This window comes from Fundulus heteroclitus, chromosome 8, assembly GCF_011125445.2.
Source record: "Fundulus heteroclitus isolate FHET01 chromosome 8, MU-UCD_Fhet_4.1, whole genome shotgun sequence".
Classification (NCBI taxonomy): Eukaryota; Metazoa; Chordata; class Actinopteri; order Cyprinodontiformes; family Fundulidae; genus Fundulus; species Fundulus heteroclitus.
In genome coordinates, this window is record NC_046368.1 from 3464348 (window position 1) to 3480934 (window position 16587).

At 53.2% G+C, this 16587-nt stretch overlaps 1 protein-coding gene across 5 annotated transcripts in view; it reads right to left on the minus strand.

Moving 5' to 3' along the window:
• Positions 1-16587, minus strand: part of sptan1 (spectrin alpha, non-erythrocytic 1) — a 36501-nt gene that overhangs the window by 4777 nt on the left and 15137 nt on the right. The window contains exons 15-45 of one of the 5 annotated variants that reach the window (XM_036139945.1): positions 16090-16271; positions 15764-16007; positions 14722-14844; positions 14430-14647; positions 14259-14351; positions 14040-14174; positions 11936-12084; positions 11795-11851; positions 10768-10966; positions 9320-9424; positions 9206-9238; positions 9082-9117; positions 8769-8816; positions 7104-7195; positions 6888-7032; positions 6627-6808; positions 5534-5633; positions 5264-5461; positions 5047-5193; positions 4867-4970; positions 4199-4361; positions 4095-4109; positions 3279-3410; positions 2240-2377; positions 2061-2165; positions 1773-1981; positions 1582-1702; positions 676-797; positions 472-604; positions 285-383; positions 51-210 (exon numbers count right to left, since the gene is read on the minus strand). In XM_036139945.1, the coding sequence (XP_035995838.1) occupies positions 51-210; positions 285-383; positions 472-604; positions 676-797; positions 1582-1702; positions 1773-1981; positions 2061-2165; positions 2240-2377; positions 3279-3410; positions 4095-4109; positions 4199-4361; positions 4867-4970; positions 5047-5193; positions 5264-5461; positions 5534-5633; positions 6627-6808; positions 6888-7032; positions 7104-7195; positions 8769-8816; positions 9082-9117; positions 9206-9238; positions 9320-9424; positions 10768-10966; positions 11795-11851; positions 11936-12084; positions 14040-14174; positions 14259-14351; positions 14430-14647; positions 14722-14844; positions 15764-16007; positions 16090-16271 (3987 nt within the window). The remainder of the gene's footprint in view (positions 1-50; positions 211-284; positions 384-471; positions 605-675; positions 798-1581; positions 1703-1772; positions 1982-2060; positions 2166-2239; positions 2378-3278; positions 3411-4094; positions 4110-4198; positions 4362-4866; positions 4971-5046; positions 5194-5263; positions 5462-5533; positions 5634-6626; positions 6809-6887; positions 7033-7103; positions 7196-8768; positions 8817-9081; positions 9118-9205; positions 9239-9319; positions 9425-10767; positions 10967-11794; positions 11852-11935; positions 12085-14039; positions 14175-14258; positions 14352-14429; positions 14648-14721; positions 14845-15763; positions 16008-16089; positions 16272-16587) is intronic. The other 4 variants (XM_036139948.1, XM_036139947.1, XM_036139946.1 and 1 more) reach the window with 4 other exon arrangements.

Here is a 16587-nt window from a genome sequence, read left to right on the forward strand (position 1 = left end):
GGCCGGTTCCTGCGGTTCTCCTGTGGTTCTCCTGTGGTTCTGCTACGCACCGATCCAGGACTCCACCACGTCGGCCTTCCAGTTGAACTGCAGGAACGCAGAGTTCTCGTCCAGCTTGGCCTTCCTCTGGGCCGCCGCCCGCTCCAGCTCCGTCACCTTCCCCCGCAGAGCCGCCATCTTGGCGCTGATGTTGTCCACGTGATGGTTGTTCTGACGGAGACAAAGCAGAGTTAGGTCCTCCGCCCCGAACGGCCCGGTTCTGGTTCTGGTTCTGGTGAGCGGACCTTCTTGATGAGCTCCTCTCCGTTGGAGCAGACGTCGTTGACTCGGTCCCGGTGGACCGTGAAGTCCGTCTCAAACGCCTCGTGCTTCTTCAGCAGACCCTGAGGAGAGAGAAGTTTAGCTGTGGAACACGACCCGGCCCGGTTCTGGTCACCCGGCCCGGTTCTGGTCACCAGGACAGGAAGTCACCTGCACGGCGGCCAGCGTGTCTCCGTAGTCCTCGCTGCCCACCAGGTTGAGCTTCTCGTTGATCCAGGCCTCCTCCTCCTCCACGTTGGCCACAAACTGCTGGTACTCCAGAGACTCCTCCAGCCTCTTCCCCCTGAAACCACAAAGTTCTTCAGAACCGAGCCGGGCCTCGGCCGCGGGGTCCGGGTCGGCGGGTCGTCTGACCTGGCTCCAGAGAGGTCCTTCAGTTCCTTCCAGTGGTCGACGAACTGAGCCAGCCTCTGCTGGATCTCCTCCTGACCAATGGTGTTATCGTCTGACAGCTTCCTGCCGGTGTCCAGCACAGACTGAGGGAGAACCGCAGAACCACAGAACCACGGGTCAGAACCACGGGTCAGTCAGAGAAACACGAGTCAGAGAAACACGAGTCAGAGAATCACGGGTCTTAGAATCACGAGTCAGAGAACTACGAGTCAGAGTACCACGGGTCAGAGAACCACGGGTCAGAGAACCACGGGTCAGAGAACCACGGGTCAAAGAACCACGGGTCAGAGAATCACGAGTCAGAGAACCACGAGTCAGAGGACCACGGGTCAGAGAACTACGAGTCAGAGAACCACGAGTCAGAACCACGGGTCAGAGAATCACGGGTCAGTCAGAGAACCGCGGGTCAGAACCACGGGTCAGAGAACCGCGAGTCAGAGAACCGCGAGTCAGAGAACCGCAGGTCAAAGAACTATAGGTCAGAGAACTACGGGTCATAGAACCACGGGTCAGAGAACTACAAGTCAGAACCACGGGTCAGAACCACGAGTCAGAGAACTACGAGTCAGAGAACCACGAGTCAGAGAACTACAGGTCAGAGAACTACAGGTCAGAGAATCACGGGTCAGAGAACTACGGGTCAGAGAACCACGGGTCTTAGAACCACGGGTCAGAGAACTACAAGTCAGAACCACGGGTCAGAACCACAAGTCAGAGAACTATGAGTCAGAGAACCACGAGTCAGAGAACTACAGGTCAGAGAACTACAGGTCAGAGAATCACGGGTCAGAGAACTACAGGTCAGAGAATCACGGGTCAGAGAACCGCGGGTCAGAGAACCACACGGGTTCTGATCCGGTGGCCTACCTGGATGGCGGGCTCGTGCGCTCCCAGCTCGGCTTCCAGCCTCTTGTGCTTCTTCCTGAGGTTCTGGACGCCGGTCAGGTCTCGGCCGTAGTCCTCGGATCCGACCAGCAGCTTCTTCTCCCTGAGGACCGAGGTCAGAGGTCAGCCGAAGGTCAGCTAAGGTCAGCTGCAGCGGCAGGAGAAGGTCTTACTTGATCCAGGACTCCTCGTCGTCCAGGTCCCTGAAGAACTGGTGCAGGCGGTGCGACTCGTTGAGTCTGGCGCGGCGCCCGGCGGCCATGTTTTTGATCTTGGCGAAGCGGCCGTTGACGGCGTCGCGCTTGTCCTTCACCTGCGACGTGTCGAAGGCGTTGCTCGCCATCAGGCTGTCGGCCTGGCCGTTCAGGTCCTTCAGCCGGTCCTGGGGGAGAACAAGCACACGGCTCAGAGAGGAGGCCCGGCCGGGGGGAGCGGGCGGTTCTGGTTCTGGTTCTGCGGACCTCGTGAGCGGAGATGTCGGCCTCCAGCAGCTGGTGCTTCTTCAGCAGGTTGTTGACTGAAGCCAGATCTTTGCCGTAGTCCTCGGAGGCCAGAAGGGCTTCGACCTGCGGAGCAGCGCCACCGTTAGCCACGGTACCGGGAGGTTCTGATGGGTTCTGATCGGGTCGAACGGGCTCACCTCAGACAGCCAGAAGTCAAAGTCCTTGATGCCGGTGTTGAAGTTCTGCTGCTTGTTGGCTTCCTTCAGCTTCTGGCTCTTCTCTGCAGACTTGTTGACCAGGAAGCGCCACTGCTCATCCAGAGCGTTGAGCCGGGCCTGCAGAACACGGCCAGAACCGTTAGAACCAGAACCAAGCAGCAACCAGCTGGACCCAATCTGGAACCCTGGTTCTGTTTGCAACTCTCAAACATCTCTGAACAATCTTCCACCGGCTCTAAAGATCCGTTTGGTTCCAGATTGAAACGTTTCACCTTTAGACTTTCAGCTGATGAGCCGCTGATTATCAAACGGTTCTGATCCAATATGGAGGCGAGAGCCGCCATTTTGTTCCCATTTTACTCGTATCGTTTTGGAGCTAAACCCAAAAGGCAGCTTTAGTTTACGGGTTCCTAATAAACGTTCAATAGAATAACAGTTTTCCTTCCTTTAACACTCAATCATGTAGGTTAATATTACATCATTAAATCCTCCCAGCCAATCACAACGCAGACCCAGGAACTAAGCTCCGCCCACCAGAGAGTTCAGAGAGCACAAGTTCTTTTTTCTTATTTAAAAACTTGTAGTTTTGGTAAAAAGTTTGTTGAATAAAGGTTTGAGTTTGAATTCAGTGTTTGTTCTTTATCTAATTGGTTGCTAAGCAACAGCATAAAATGGTCAGTGCTGCACTTAAAATAAATGTTTTGAATTTGTTCATAATTATCGATCAATATGATTTATATTTATCAACACAATTTTTCCCTCTATCGTCCAGCTCTACTTTATTCTCTGACGATTAGCGGTCCGCTGGAAACTCTAAAATCTGATTTTCCCCCCCATCAGTGAACGCACCAGACCTCAGCTTTCCTCTTCAGTGAGGACGCTGCTACAGAGTGAAGGACTCTAATCGTTAATATAATCCATGTTGCGCTAGAATTAAACTTTTTACAAAGAGTTATTTTTCTACAGGGAGTCCGGTGCGGGCAGAACTGATGCCGGGTCGGGTCCAGAACCGGCTCACCTTGACGGCGTCCTCGCTGCCGGCGCACGCTCCTCTCTGGATCAGCGCGTTGCCCGTGTCGATGACGCCTTTGATGCGGTCGGCGTTGGCGTGCAGCTCCGCCTCGAACGCCTGATGCTTCTGATGCTTGCTCTGGCGGCACAGACACACCGGATCAGAACCGCAGCACGGAACACGGAGCGGGACGGGGCGCCGGTACCGACAGACATTTACGCACACAGAACAGACGACACATCTGCAGCAGAACCGAGCCGCAACACACAGAGAGTCACTTCCAGCTGCTTCTGGTTCCGATCCAACTGGACCCACGTCCCGCTTAGAGCTGCACCATATCAGAACCGAGCCGACCCATTACGGGCTCGTCATGACTGCTGACCGTGGTCCAGTACATGGTGCAGCTCTAGGCCCGGTTCAGCCGGACCTTAAACCCGACAGGAAGTTTGGGTTTGTTTGGACCGCCAGAACTTTGGGACAAACTTTAAACGGTTCCAGAACTTTTCTCTGGACCGGGCAGAACCTGAGTGACAAAGCTGCTGAAGGTCCAAAGAAAACAACCTTCAGAACACCTGGAGAACGGCTGATCCGGGTCAGGACTGTTCTGGATAAAGTCCAGAACCTCAGAAGCAACTTTAGCCATGACTCTGCAGCTAGGGATTAAAACGAGGCTGTTCAGCGAACAGAACCAGAACCTGCAACATAAAACACGAGCGGGGAACAACTAGTCAGCGGATGAGGACAGGCTCGGTTCTACACGGGTTCTAGAAGCCAAACAGGGACACAGGGACGACCCGTTAGTCAGACACGACCAGAACTTACCAGCAGCTTGGACAGCTAGAGAGGATAGAAGAGCGAGAGAGAGGTTCAGACCGGGTCGGAGCAGAACTGAGGCGGGCCGGACCGGGCAGAACTCCAGAACCTACCTGGATGTTGGTGGGGTCCTTGTAGGACTCGTCGGTGGCGGTCTGCAGCTTCTCGCTGATCCACGCCTCGATCTCGTCCACGTCTCGGCTGAACTGCTGCAGCGTCTGCGACTCGCCCAGTTTGGACCGCTTCTCGATCATCTGGGCCTTCAGCCGGCGCCACCTGCAACACACCGACCCGAACCGACCCGATCACCGACCCGATCACCCACCGCCGCAGGTACCGGACCAGAACCGTCAGCGGCACATGCTCAGCAGACCCGCTCTGCAGCAGCGCCGCCTGCAGGTACCGTTAGACGCCATCGGGTCTTTTTACACGGTTCTGGGTTCTACAGAACCAAGAGCCTTCCTTTTGGGCCGAACCACGTAAAATCATTTTATTTTGAAAAGTACAGCTGAGCTTTATTTTGAAAGGCTGACAGCAGAACCGGGTTTGGATCCACTGGTTCTGGACCCAGCTGGCTATAATCTACCCTATTAGACTTTTATTTTGAAAAGCCAGCCCAGTGGAACCCGGTCAAAGCTCACCAGCAGAACCGTCTGAGTGTCTGAAGCGACACCTGGACCGGGCCGGTACCTGCCGGTTCTGTTTCTCCTCACAGAACAGAACCCGTCACGGGGCTGAGGTCCGGTAACGGCTGAGGTCCGGTAACGGAGCGGCGCCTCACCTGTCCAGAACCTCGTTGCGGCGGTTGAAGATCTCGGGTTTGGCGTAGTGGTCGGCGCCGATCAGCTGGTCGGCGAAGGACTGCAGCGCGGCGATCTTCTCCTCCTGCAGCGGGCGGAGAACGGGTTCAGCTCCTGGACCGGCACCAGAACCGGCACCAGAACCGGGCGGCGGCACTGACCTGCACGTTGATGGCCTTGTCGAAGTCCTCGTGCTTCTTGATGAGCGCCTCCACGCTGTCCAGAGAGTCGCCCTTATCGTCGCTGGCCAGGAAGGCTTCCCGCGCCGCCATCCAGTTCTCCGCCTGCTCGCAGTCCCTGCTGAACAGCTGAGGAGGCCCGGCGGGTCAGCGCGGTTCTGACGGGCCCGGCGGTACCGGCCGTGACGGCGGCGCTCACCTGCAGCTCCAGGCACTGGTCCAGCATCATGCGGCGCTGAACCCAGGCCTTCTCCAGGTCGGCCCGCTCCCGGTCCAGAGCCTCCAGCTTCTGCTGGATCTCGGCGCCGGCGTAGTGGCCGCGGCTCAGCAGCTGCTGGCCGAACTGCTCGAAGGCCTGGAAGGTTCCGGCCCGCGCGTCGATCTCCGTCCGGTGCTCCTAAGAGACCGACAGTCAGAACCGGGCGACCCGCCGACCCGTTTACCCGCAGACCGGAGCGGAACCGCTCACCTGGTGGCGCTCCAGCAGCGCCTCGGCGCCAGTCACGTCCTTCGCCAGCTCCTCAGACGACACCAGACCCCGGATACCGTTGATCCAGGACATCAGATCCCTGTGAGGACGGCAAGAGTCAGAACCGAGTCAGAACCGCATTAGAACCGCACCAGACCCGGGTTCTGCCGGGTCCGGACCTTCACAGGTTGTCTCCTGACTTTAGCTCCTATTTCTCAGTTTCACAGATAAGAGACGCTAATAATAATAATAATAATAATAATAATAATAATAATAATATTATTATTATTATCATCAATAATAATAATTTTATTATTATTATTATTATTATTATTATTATTATTATTATCATCAATAATAATAATAATAATAATAATAATAATAATAATAATAATAATAATAATTTTATTATTATTATTATTATTATTAACAACAATAATACTACTACTAATAATAATAATACTAAAGAGATAATGTTAATAATAATAATTATTATGTTAATAATTAAATAAAAATAAGAATATTAATAATACATAATAATAACAATAATAATATTATTATTATTAATAATAATAACATTATAATAGTAAATAAATAATAAATAACACTAATAATGATAATAAATAATAATAAATAATAATAATGATAATAAATAATAATAATTATCATTATTATTATTATTATTATTATTATTATTATTATTATTATTATTATTATTATTATTTATTACTATTAATAACTCATCTCCCAGAGAAAGGCTCCAGAACCCATGTGGACTGAGAACAGAACCACCTGAGAACAGAACCACTGAGAACAGAACCTCCTGAGAATAGAACCTCCTGAGAACAGAACCTCCTGAGAACAGAACCTCCTGAGAACAGAACCACTGACATCAGAACCACTGAGAACAGAACCACTGAGAACAGAACCTCCTGAGAACAGAACCACTGAGAACAGAACCTCCTGAGAACAGAACCTCCTGAGAACAGAACCTCCTTAGAACAGAACCTCCTGAGAACAGAACCTCCTGAGAACAGAACCTCCTGAGAACAGAACCTCCTGAGGACAGAACCTCCTGAGGACAGAACCAGACCTGAAGTCGGACAGGAAGCGCTGCAGGTCATGTGAGCTGCCCAGTCGCTCCTTGCGCTGGTCGGCCCGGCCCACCAGGCGGCTCCAGGCCGTGTTCAGCTCGGTGCATTTCTCCTGGATGTCGTCCACGGCCTCCGGGTGAGACTGGATCAGACGCTCGGCCGTCTCTCCCAGGGACTTCACCTGCGTGCAGAGAGCAAGCCTCCGTGAGTTCACCTGTAGAGGTGAATGGTTCTGGTGCCGGTCGGGCCGAGGGTCGGACCTTATCGCCCAGCGCCGCCAGGTCCCTCTCGAAGCCTTCGTGTTTGCGCTGCAGCGCCTGAACGCTGGCCAGGTCGTGGCCGTAGTTGTCCGTGTTCAGCGCCTGGTTCTTCTCCTCGATCCACTCTTTGGTTTCGTCGGCGTCCCTGAGGGGAAACGAGGCCTCGGTCGGTTCTGCTCGGCTCCGATTGGCCGGTTCGGGGCAGGTGGGGCTTACCTGTGGAAGCGCTGCACCTCGTGGGCGCTGCCCAGCATGTTGCTGCGGTCCTCGGCGAGCTGCTGCAGCGAACGCCAGCGGTTGTTCAGCTCCTGGACCAGAACATTCATCAGTTAGACATCCTGCTGCCAGCCGGTTCTGACGGGTTCTACTGGGTCGGCTAAAGTATTCACGCCCCTACAGCCTCGCCAGGCTCCTCTGGTTCTGACCACAAACCGTTCATGTGACAGAAACAGGAAGTGGAAGGTTTTAGAAACCAGGAGTGAGTTCAGGCCCGTCTGACTGCAGCTGCTGGTTCTGGTTCTGGTTCCTCACAGGTTCTAAAGAGAACAACCAGCAGCATGGAGGCCAGCAGACGGGTCAGGGAGGAAGTTCTCCTGCAGACCTACCAGGACATGGACGTCCACCTGGACATATGTGAGGGTGAGGATGGCCTAGTCAAAGTCCAGACCCTGAACCTGATGTTCTCCGTCTAATCTGACTGAGTTTGAGACGTTCTATGAAGAAGAACTGGAGAAATGTTGATGTAAACCAGGGGTGTCAAACTCATTTTGGTTTAGGGGCCGCATTCAGCTTAATCTGATCTCAAGAGGGCCACACAAGTAAACTCATTGCAAGATTAAATAGAACTAATAAATGTGGACTTGTTGTTGATTTTTATATTAAGTTAATTTCACTTTTACACAATATATTATGAATAACCTCAGCGTTTTTAAGAAAAGTGTGTGCAATTTCAACAATAGTTTTACTCAGTTAAAAAATAACTGGTGCATTATGCATAAGAACCGATCACAGTGATTATACAATGTTGAAAAACATTTATTCACATTTTTTGGAACTTAAAAACACTGTCCTGCATGACAAAATACATCAAACAGATAAAAATTAAGAAATTATTTAAATTTTTCCACACCTGAAGCTTAATCTGCCGATTTAAACACAGCGCCCCTCGTGGACAATATAGGAACTGCATATTTTCAATTAAACGAAGTACATGTTTTTTTCCAATAATTGTTTTTATCATTCTCTTCCTTTTATCTTATTGTTCTTCCTTTCCTCTCCTACTTTCCCATTGTAGTGTCCATATCATTTGAGATATTCCCCGCATGAATCATAATAAAACTATTCACATTCATAAATCAAGCGGAGCACTATGGCAAAAGCAGTACTGCTCCACTTGTAAAAGTCAAATCTGATGAGCTCTTTTTGGCATTAAGACAACAATTCTTATTGCCACATTGCCAGACAGGACACTGGGGGGAAAAAAAAAAAAAATATATATTTTTTTAATATAATGATAATGCATTTAGCCACAGGGCCGGACTAAATTGTTCGTCGGGCCGTATGTTTGACACCCCTGATGTAGACGCTCAAAGCTGGTAGACCTGCAGCCAGAGGTTCTACAGGGTTCTACAGGGTTCTAATCCAGGCGGGACTGAGAAGCTCAGCGTTGCTTTAATCAGAAAACCCAGTTTAGGTGTGAATGAAGGGTGTGAATACTTTATGAGGAGAACAGGATGGACCTGAGGGATGTTAGATGGTCTGACAGGCGGGGGGGCGGGGGGGGCGACAGACAGGAAGGACCATATAAGGACAGAGGACGGTCGGGTCGGTGTTAGTTCTGATGCAGAACACGGGGGGGGGGGGGGGTCAGTCGGGTCTTACCTTGATGGTATTAAAGTTAGCCGTAGTTTGGACACCCAATCGTACGGTCTAAGGTCAAAGGTGAACCAGACAGGAAAGAAACACCACAGCGGTCAGCAGCCATGTCAGAGGAACACGTCAGCAGAACCATGGCAACAGTCTGGGCTCAGCCGGGCCGACCCAGAACCGACCCGGGTCGGCCTCCCACGGGCGGCTAATCGGACCGCTCTGGGGACCGACGGCTAAACTGTTGCCATGGCTGCAGTGAAACAAGCAGAACCAGAACCCGGCGGCCCACAAAGAGGCAGAGGTCCAGTTCTGAGGCGCCGCTCACCTTCCAGGGCGACGCCGTCTTGGAGTCAGCCTCGTCCTGCAAAACAGAGAAAAGCCCGGTTTGAAAACCCGGTTTGAAGGTTCGCTCAGCGCAGTCAGGGAGGAAGTGGAGAAAAGAAACGGACCTTTCCAGGAGCAGAACCGAGCAGCTCCTGTTGCTGCAAACACAAAGAGACAGACCATCAGGTGAAGCCAGCGGGAGGCTTTTAGACCTCGGACCGGACCGGACCAGAACTCACCTGGGCCTGGACCATGGGCGCCTCCTCCGCCATCAGGCCTTCAGACTCCAGCTCTGACGCCACTTTGTTGATGTCCCTCAGACGCGATTCGTTGGCCTTCAGGTCCTGGACGGGTCAACAGAACAGAACCCATCAGAACCTACAAGAACCCGGAAGCAGAACCGCGGCACAGCCTGGATCTAAAGACAAACTGGGTTTGGGTTCAGCTAAAAACACTGGACACTGAGCTGGTCCAGTGAACTGGTTCAGTGAGCTGGTTCAGTGAGCTGGTTCAGTGAACTGGTTCAGTGAACTGTTTCACTTTAATAATAAACTGGTCTGGGAGCAGAACGCCTTCATCACAGGTAATGAAAAGACTGCAGAGTTTCTCCTTTTCAGACCAAAGTCTTTAAACATAACGAGAAGCTGCAGCTTACTAAATATTAAATATAACATACTAAATATTAAAATACTGAAAATATATTTAAAATACTGTATTTTTCAGAACATAAGGTGCACCGGATTATAAGGAGCGCTAAATATTCTTCCCAAGTGTGTAACAACACTACTCACTGCAAAAAGTGAACTAAAAGTTACATTTTCTTGAAATTAATATATTTTCCTTGATTTGCCAATAGAAAAAATCTTTGCACTTAAAATAAGAGTAATTCGTCTCCCTCATCTTATTTCAAGTGCAGGATATCTAATTATCTTATTTTAGGGGTAAAAAAAACTCTTATTTAGCTGCTCAAATCAAGGAAAAAAGCTAATTTTGAGAAAATAATAAACTTAACTTTTATATGGAATTAACTTACTAGGTTTATTGTTGCTAAATGAATGCACTTCTAGTTTAGACATTACAGTCAGGCAGTCTGGTAAACAGCTCAGGGGTCCTATCAGGTACTGACGCCATAGACATCATATAAGTAGACGCGTCGTTGGTATATATATGGGGTGTGTGTGTATGTTATGAATACAAAAGTCAATTTTACTAATATGAGGAAAAAGTCATAGGAGGATAAAGTAAAAAAGACAATAGTGGTAATGTTATGGGAAAAACGTCATATTATTATTAGAATTAAGGGGGAACATTTCCAGAATAGTCACAGTTTGCAGAATTATTTCACTCCTGGAGTAATTGGGCCAGGTTAGATTATTTTATTTATTTTTATTCTTTATGAGAATTCAGGAGAATGAAACTAAAGGGATACGAAAATAAACTTGTAATATTACAAAAATAAAAATATTATGAATATAAAGTATATTCAGAGATTAAATTCCCTCTGATACTGTTTAAGTGTCTGAGTCTAACTGCAGATTTGCCACATCCAACATGGCGGACGCTCTGACGCATCGCAGCATAGGCAGAGCCCGCCCAGCGAAGCGTCTACGTTTATAATGTCTATGGTGTCTGTGGTGATGACTCCCTAAAGCTAAAGGTTCCTGAGGAGACGTTCCTGAGACGGTACCTTCTGGAAGTCGTCAAACTTCTTCTGCAGAACCTCCACCTGCTCCAGGTCTGAGCCGACCTCCTCGTTGGTGAGGGCGCTCTCCTTCTCGTGGATCCACTGCTGCAACTCGTTGGCCTCGCGGAACAGCATGAACTTCTTGCAGCTCTTCTCCAGCATGTCCTTCCTCTTCTCTCCCAGCTCCAGCAGCGTGCCGTACCTCAGAACGGATCAGAACCGACACGTTAGCCGGGCCGACCCGGGGGGGGGGGGGGGGGGGGCATCAGAACCGCCACACCCAACACAGACATGCTGCCGGTACCGGCGGGAGGACGGACACAAGGACACGTCTGATGATGGAGCGATGGATGTAGAACATGCATGTAGGGACCTGCAGACGTTCTCCACGGTAAAACAGAACCTTTAGAACCCGGCAGAACGGATCTCTGAGCCGACACCGGTTCTGTTCAGGTACTAACATCTGGAGAACCTTTAAATATGGAGAACAGCAACTATCTGGTTGGACTTTGATAAAGAACCAGTTTAACCAGTGGAAGACCCGGTAGAACCGGGCCGGGCTTTTGCTGGTACCAGGTTCTGGTCCGGAGTCCGTACCATAGTGGCCCGTCTATAAGCGTTTCATGAACGGACCGATGGCGACCCAGCAGGACGGAGCTGGTTCTGGACACGGCCAGAACCGGACCGGCCATAAATCTGGAGACGGGCCCGGCGGGTCGTCCGCTCCGACCCAACAGCACCCGGCACCAGGTGGAACCCGTTTTGGCCGGGTCCGGTTCTCTGGGCCCACTACCCATCAGAACCAGCCAGCATGGAGACGCTGCAAACTTAAAAATGTTCTACCAGAAACAAGAAGAACCCGACCAAACGGGCCCAGATGACGGTTCTGGTTCTGGTCCAGATGGGATAAAGGTAATGAGGACGACACGGATGTTCTTCTATCGGCAGCGGGATAGAAGGATGAGGAGTCACGGGGTTCTGAGGGGAGGAGCGGGTCACGGGGAACGGGTCGGTACCGGTTCCTACTCACAGCTCTTCCACCTGCTTCATGCGCACAGAGACGCTGCACGGCTCCTTGGCGCCGAGCCTGAGCAGCGAGCGGGTCGGGAAGAGGAGACAGAATCAGAACCGGGTCAGGGTGTCAGAACGGCGGAGGGAAAACGGTTCTTACTGGTTCTCGATCTGCTCCTGACGGGCCGCGATGCTGCCGTGTTCGTCCAGAAGGTTCTCCCTGGAGGACGACTGGGTCGGGTCCAACTTCTTCACGTAGGCGGCCGGAACGAAGCCCTGCCGGTCGTTCACCTCCACCTTCCACCAGTCCTGAGACAGAGCGGGTCAGAGAGGTTCTGCTGCAGGAACCGGGGTTCTGCTGCAGGAACCAGGGGTTCTGCTGCAGGAACACCGGGTTCTGCTGCAGGAACACAAGGTTCTGCTGCAGGAACACAGGGTTCTGCTGCAGGAACAACGGGTTCTGCTGCAGGAACCGGGGATTCTGCTGCAGGAACCAGAGGTTCTGCTGCAGAAACACAGGGTTCTGCTGCAGGAACACAGGGTTCTGCTGCAGGAACACAGGGTTCTGCTGCAGGAACAACGGGTTCTGCTGCAGGAACCGGGGATTCTGCTGCAGGAACCGGGGGTTCTGCTGCAGGAACCGATGGTTCTGCTGCAGGAACAACGGGTTCTGCTGCAGGAGCAACGGGTTCTGCTGCAGGAACAACGGGTTCTGCTGCAGGAACCGGGGATTCTGCTGCAGGAACCGGGGGTTCTGCTGCAGGAACCGATGGTTCTGCTGCAGGAACAACGGGTTCTGCTGCAGGAACAACGGGTTCTGCTGCAGGAACCGGGGATTCTGCTGCAGGAACCGGGGGTTCTGCTGCAGGAACCGAGGGTTCTGCTGCAGGAACAACGGGTTCTGCTGCAGGAACCAGAGGTTCTGCTGCAGGAACCGGGGGTTCTGCTGCAGGAACAACGGGTTCTGCTGCAGGAACCAGAGGTTCTGCTGCAGGAACAACGGGTTCTGCTGCAGGAACCAGGGGTTCTACTGCAGGAACAACGGGTTCTGCTGCAGGAACCAGAGGTTCTGCTGCAGGAACCGGGGATTCTGCTGCAGGAACCGGGGGTTCTGCTGCAGGAACAACGGGTTCTGCTGCAGGAACCAGAGGTTCTGCTGCAGGAACAACGGGTTCTGCTGCAGAAACCAGGGGTTCTACTGCAGGAACCACGGGTTCTGCTGCAGAAACCAGGGGTTCTACTGCAGGAACCGGTGGTTCTGCTGCAGGAACCAGAGGTTCTGCTGCAGAAACACAGGGTTCTGCTGCAGGAACACAGGGTTCTGCTGCAGGAACACAGGGTTCTGCTGCAGGAACACCGGGTTCTGCTGCAGTAACACAGGGTTCTGCTGTAGTAACACAGGGTTCTGCTGCAGGAACACAGGGTTCTGCTGCAGAAACCGGTTCTGCTGTAGTAACACAGGGTTCTGCTGCAGGAACACAGGGTTCTGCTGTAGTAACACAGGGTTCTGCTGCAGGAACACAGGGTTCTGCTGCAGAAACCGGTTCTGCTGTAGTAACACAGGGTTCTGCTGCAGGAACACAGGGTTCTGCTGCAGAAACCGGGGGTTCTGCTGCAGAAACAACGGGTTCTGCTGCAGGAACCAGAGGTTCTGCTGCAGGAATCAGAGGTTCTGCTTCAAAAACGGGTTCTGGACCAAAAACACAGGGTTGTTGTTAAAATGATCCGTTTCCCAGAATAACTCCTAATGTTCTGTTAAAGTTCTGCTAACTTTAAAGGATCCTGGTGACCCGAGTCCAAACCCAGAATCTACAGGCAGAACATCAGAACCAGCGCTCCTGTGTGGAAGGAGAACCGACGGGAACAGGGCCGGGTCAGGAGTCTTCAGAGGATGTGAGAACCTTGTGGTTGAGGAGCAGAACCCGTGGACCGGGGAACAGAACCCGTGGACTAAGGAGCAGAACCCGTGGACTAAGGAGCAGAACCCGTGGACCGGGGAGCAGAACCCGTGGACCGGGGAACAGAACCCGTGGCCTGGGGAACAGAACCCGTGGCCCGGGGAACAGAACCCGTGGCCTGGGGAACAGAACCCGTGGACCGGGGAACAGAACCCGTGGCCTGCGGAGCAGAACCCGGGGAGCAGAACCCGTGGACCAGGGAGCAGAACCCGTGGACCGGGGAACAGAACCCGTGGACTGAGGAGCAGAACCCGTGGCCTGCGGAACAGAACCCGTGGCCCGGGGAACCGGGCGGGTTCTACCTACCTTGTTGGTGCTGTTGAGCAGCGTCAGGATGTCGCCCTTCTTCATGGTCACCTCCCGCGGACTCTTCTCCTGGTAGTCGTACAGCGCCAGAACCAGCTCCTTCCCGGTCTCGTCGTCGGTCGGCGCCACTTGTTGCTGTCGGGGACAGAAAGCGGACCCGTCACGGAACCGACCCAAAGCGTGGGCGGGCCCTTCAGAACCGCGGCGGTGGAACCTCACCCTGCAGGACTGGGCCTGCTCCTTCAGCGCCTGGATGCTGCTGCCGTAGGCCGTCAGGTCCGACATCAGCGCCTCGTGCTTCTTCAGCAGAGCCTGCAGAACCAGAACCAGAACCAGAGCGTCAGCGCGGGGAACCGTCCCTCCGCGGAGAACGGGCCGGTGCCGGCGTACCTCGGCAGAGTCCTCGTCCTTGCCGTAGTCGGGGCTGCCCACGATGGGTTCCTTCTCCCGCATCCAGGACTCGGCCTCGTTGGCGTCGGCGAAGTACTGCTGGGCCTGCAGCGAGTCCTCCAGGTCGGTTCTCCTCTGACCCGCTTTGGCCTTCAGCCCGTCCCAGCGCCCGTGCAGCTCCGCCAGCTTGGCCTTCACCTCCTCCGCCGCAAAGTGACCTGGAACCCGCAGCAGAACCGTCAGAACCCTGAGCCCAGGCCCGGTGGGAGGTCCGGGTTCTGGCGCCGCCTACCTTCCTCCACCATGGTGTCTCCTTTCTGGGTCACGGCTTTGATGCGAGGCTCGTGACCCGCGATCTCCGCCTGCAGGGCCTGGTGCTTCTTCAGGAGGTTCTGGACCCCGATCAGGTCTTTGCCTGGAACACAGCACGGGTCATTATTACCCAGAAGCCCCAGAACCGCACAGAACCGCACAGAACCCGCTCAGCCAGAACCCATGACGGGGATCCAGGCGCTACGATTTCATTAAACACGGTTCTGAAGCCAAACATTCTGCCATCTGGACCCACTTAGCTCTTCAGAACTTTAACCCGGTACCAAATGAACCAGTAGAACTTTTTGATGTGGGTCATTATTACCCCGAAGCCCCAGAACCGGACAGAACCCGCTCAGCCAGAACCCATGACAGGGATCCAGGATTTCATGAAACGCGGTTCTGAAGCCAAACATTCTGCCTCTGCCATCCGGACCCACTTCAGAACTCTTCAGAACTTTAAGCTGGTACCAGATGAACCGGCAGAACTCTTTGATGTGGGTCATTATTACCCAGAAGCCCTAGAACCGCACAGAACCGGCTCAGCCAGAACTCATGACAGGGATCCAGGATTTCATGAAACGCGGTTCTGAAGCCAAACGTTCTGCCATCCGGACCCACTTAGCTCTTCAGAACTTTAAGACGGTACCAGATGAACCGGCAGAACTCATTAATGTGGGTCATTATTACCCAGAACCCCTAGAACCGGACAGAACCCGCTCAGCCAGAACCCATGACAGGGATCCAGGATTTCATGAAACGCGGTTCTGAAGCCAAACATTCTGCCATCCGGACCCACTTAGCTCTTCAGAACTCTTCAGAACTTTAAGCCGGTACCAGATGAACCGGCAGAACTCATTAATGTGGGTCATTATTACCCAGAAGCCCTAGAACCGGACAGAACCGGCTCGGACCGTCTCTAAGATTTCACAAAGCCGTGAGGTAAAGTTCTGCCAGACGAACCAGCAGAACCTTTGGGCCCCGCCCCTCCCGGTGGGACCGGGCCGGGCCGGTACCGGTACCTCTGTTGGTGGAGGAGGCGATGGGCTCCTTCTCCCTGATCCAGGTCTCCTCGTCCTCCACGTCCCTGAAGAGCTGCTGCAGCCGCAGCGAGTCGGACAGCTTCTGCTTGCGGGCCGCCATCGGGTCGCGCAGCGCCTGGTACCGACCCACCAGCGCCTCCTGCTTCTTCTGGATGTTGTCGGCGTCAAAGTGACCCGCTTCCTGGAACTGCCGGGCCTGGATGGAGATGCCGTCGATGCGGTCCTGAGGAGAGGGCAGGAGTCAGCGAGCCGGCCCAGTCGGCGCGGACGGAACCGGGTCTGGACCGGGTCTGGGTCGGGCCTACCTGGTGGGCGGCCACGTCGGCCTCCAGCAGGGCGTGCTTCTTCTGCAGGTTCTGGACGCTGGTGAGATCTTTGCCGTAGTCGTCAGAGGCCAGGTGGCCCTCCACCTCGTAGAGCCACAGCTCGATGTCCTCCACGTTCCTGTTGAACTGCTGCTGCTGGTTGGCCTCACGCAGCTTGATGCCTGCAACAGAACCAGCAGAACCACTCAGAACATGGCAGAACCACTCAGAACCCACCAGAACCCGCCAGAACCACTCAGAACCTGGCAGAACCACTCAGAACCTGGCAGAACCACTCAGAACCACTCAGAACCCGCACAACCACTCAGAACCCGGCAGAACCATACAGAACCCGGCAGAACCACTCAGAACCTGGCAGAACCCGCAGAACCACTCAGAACCTGGCAGAACCCGGAGGGCTGGGCGACACATGGAGACGAGAACGCCTCGTCTAGAATTAAAGTTTTGTAGTTTTTATCTGCAGCGGTGAGACTTTGA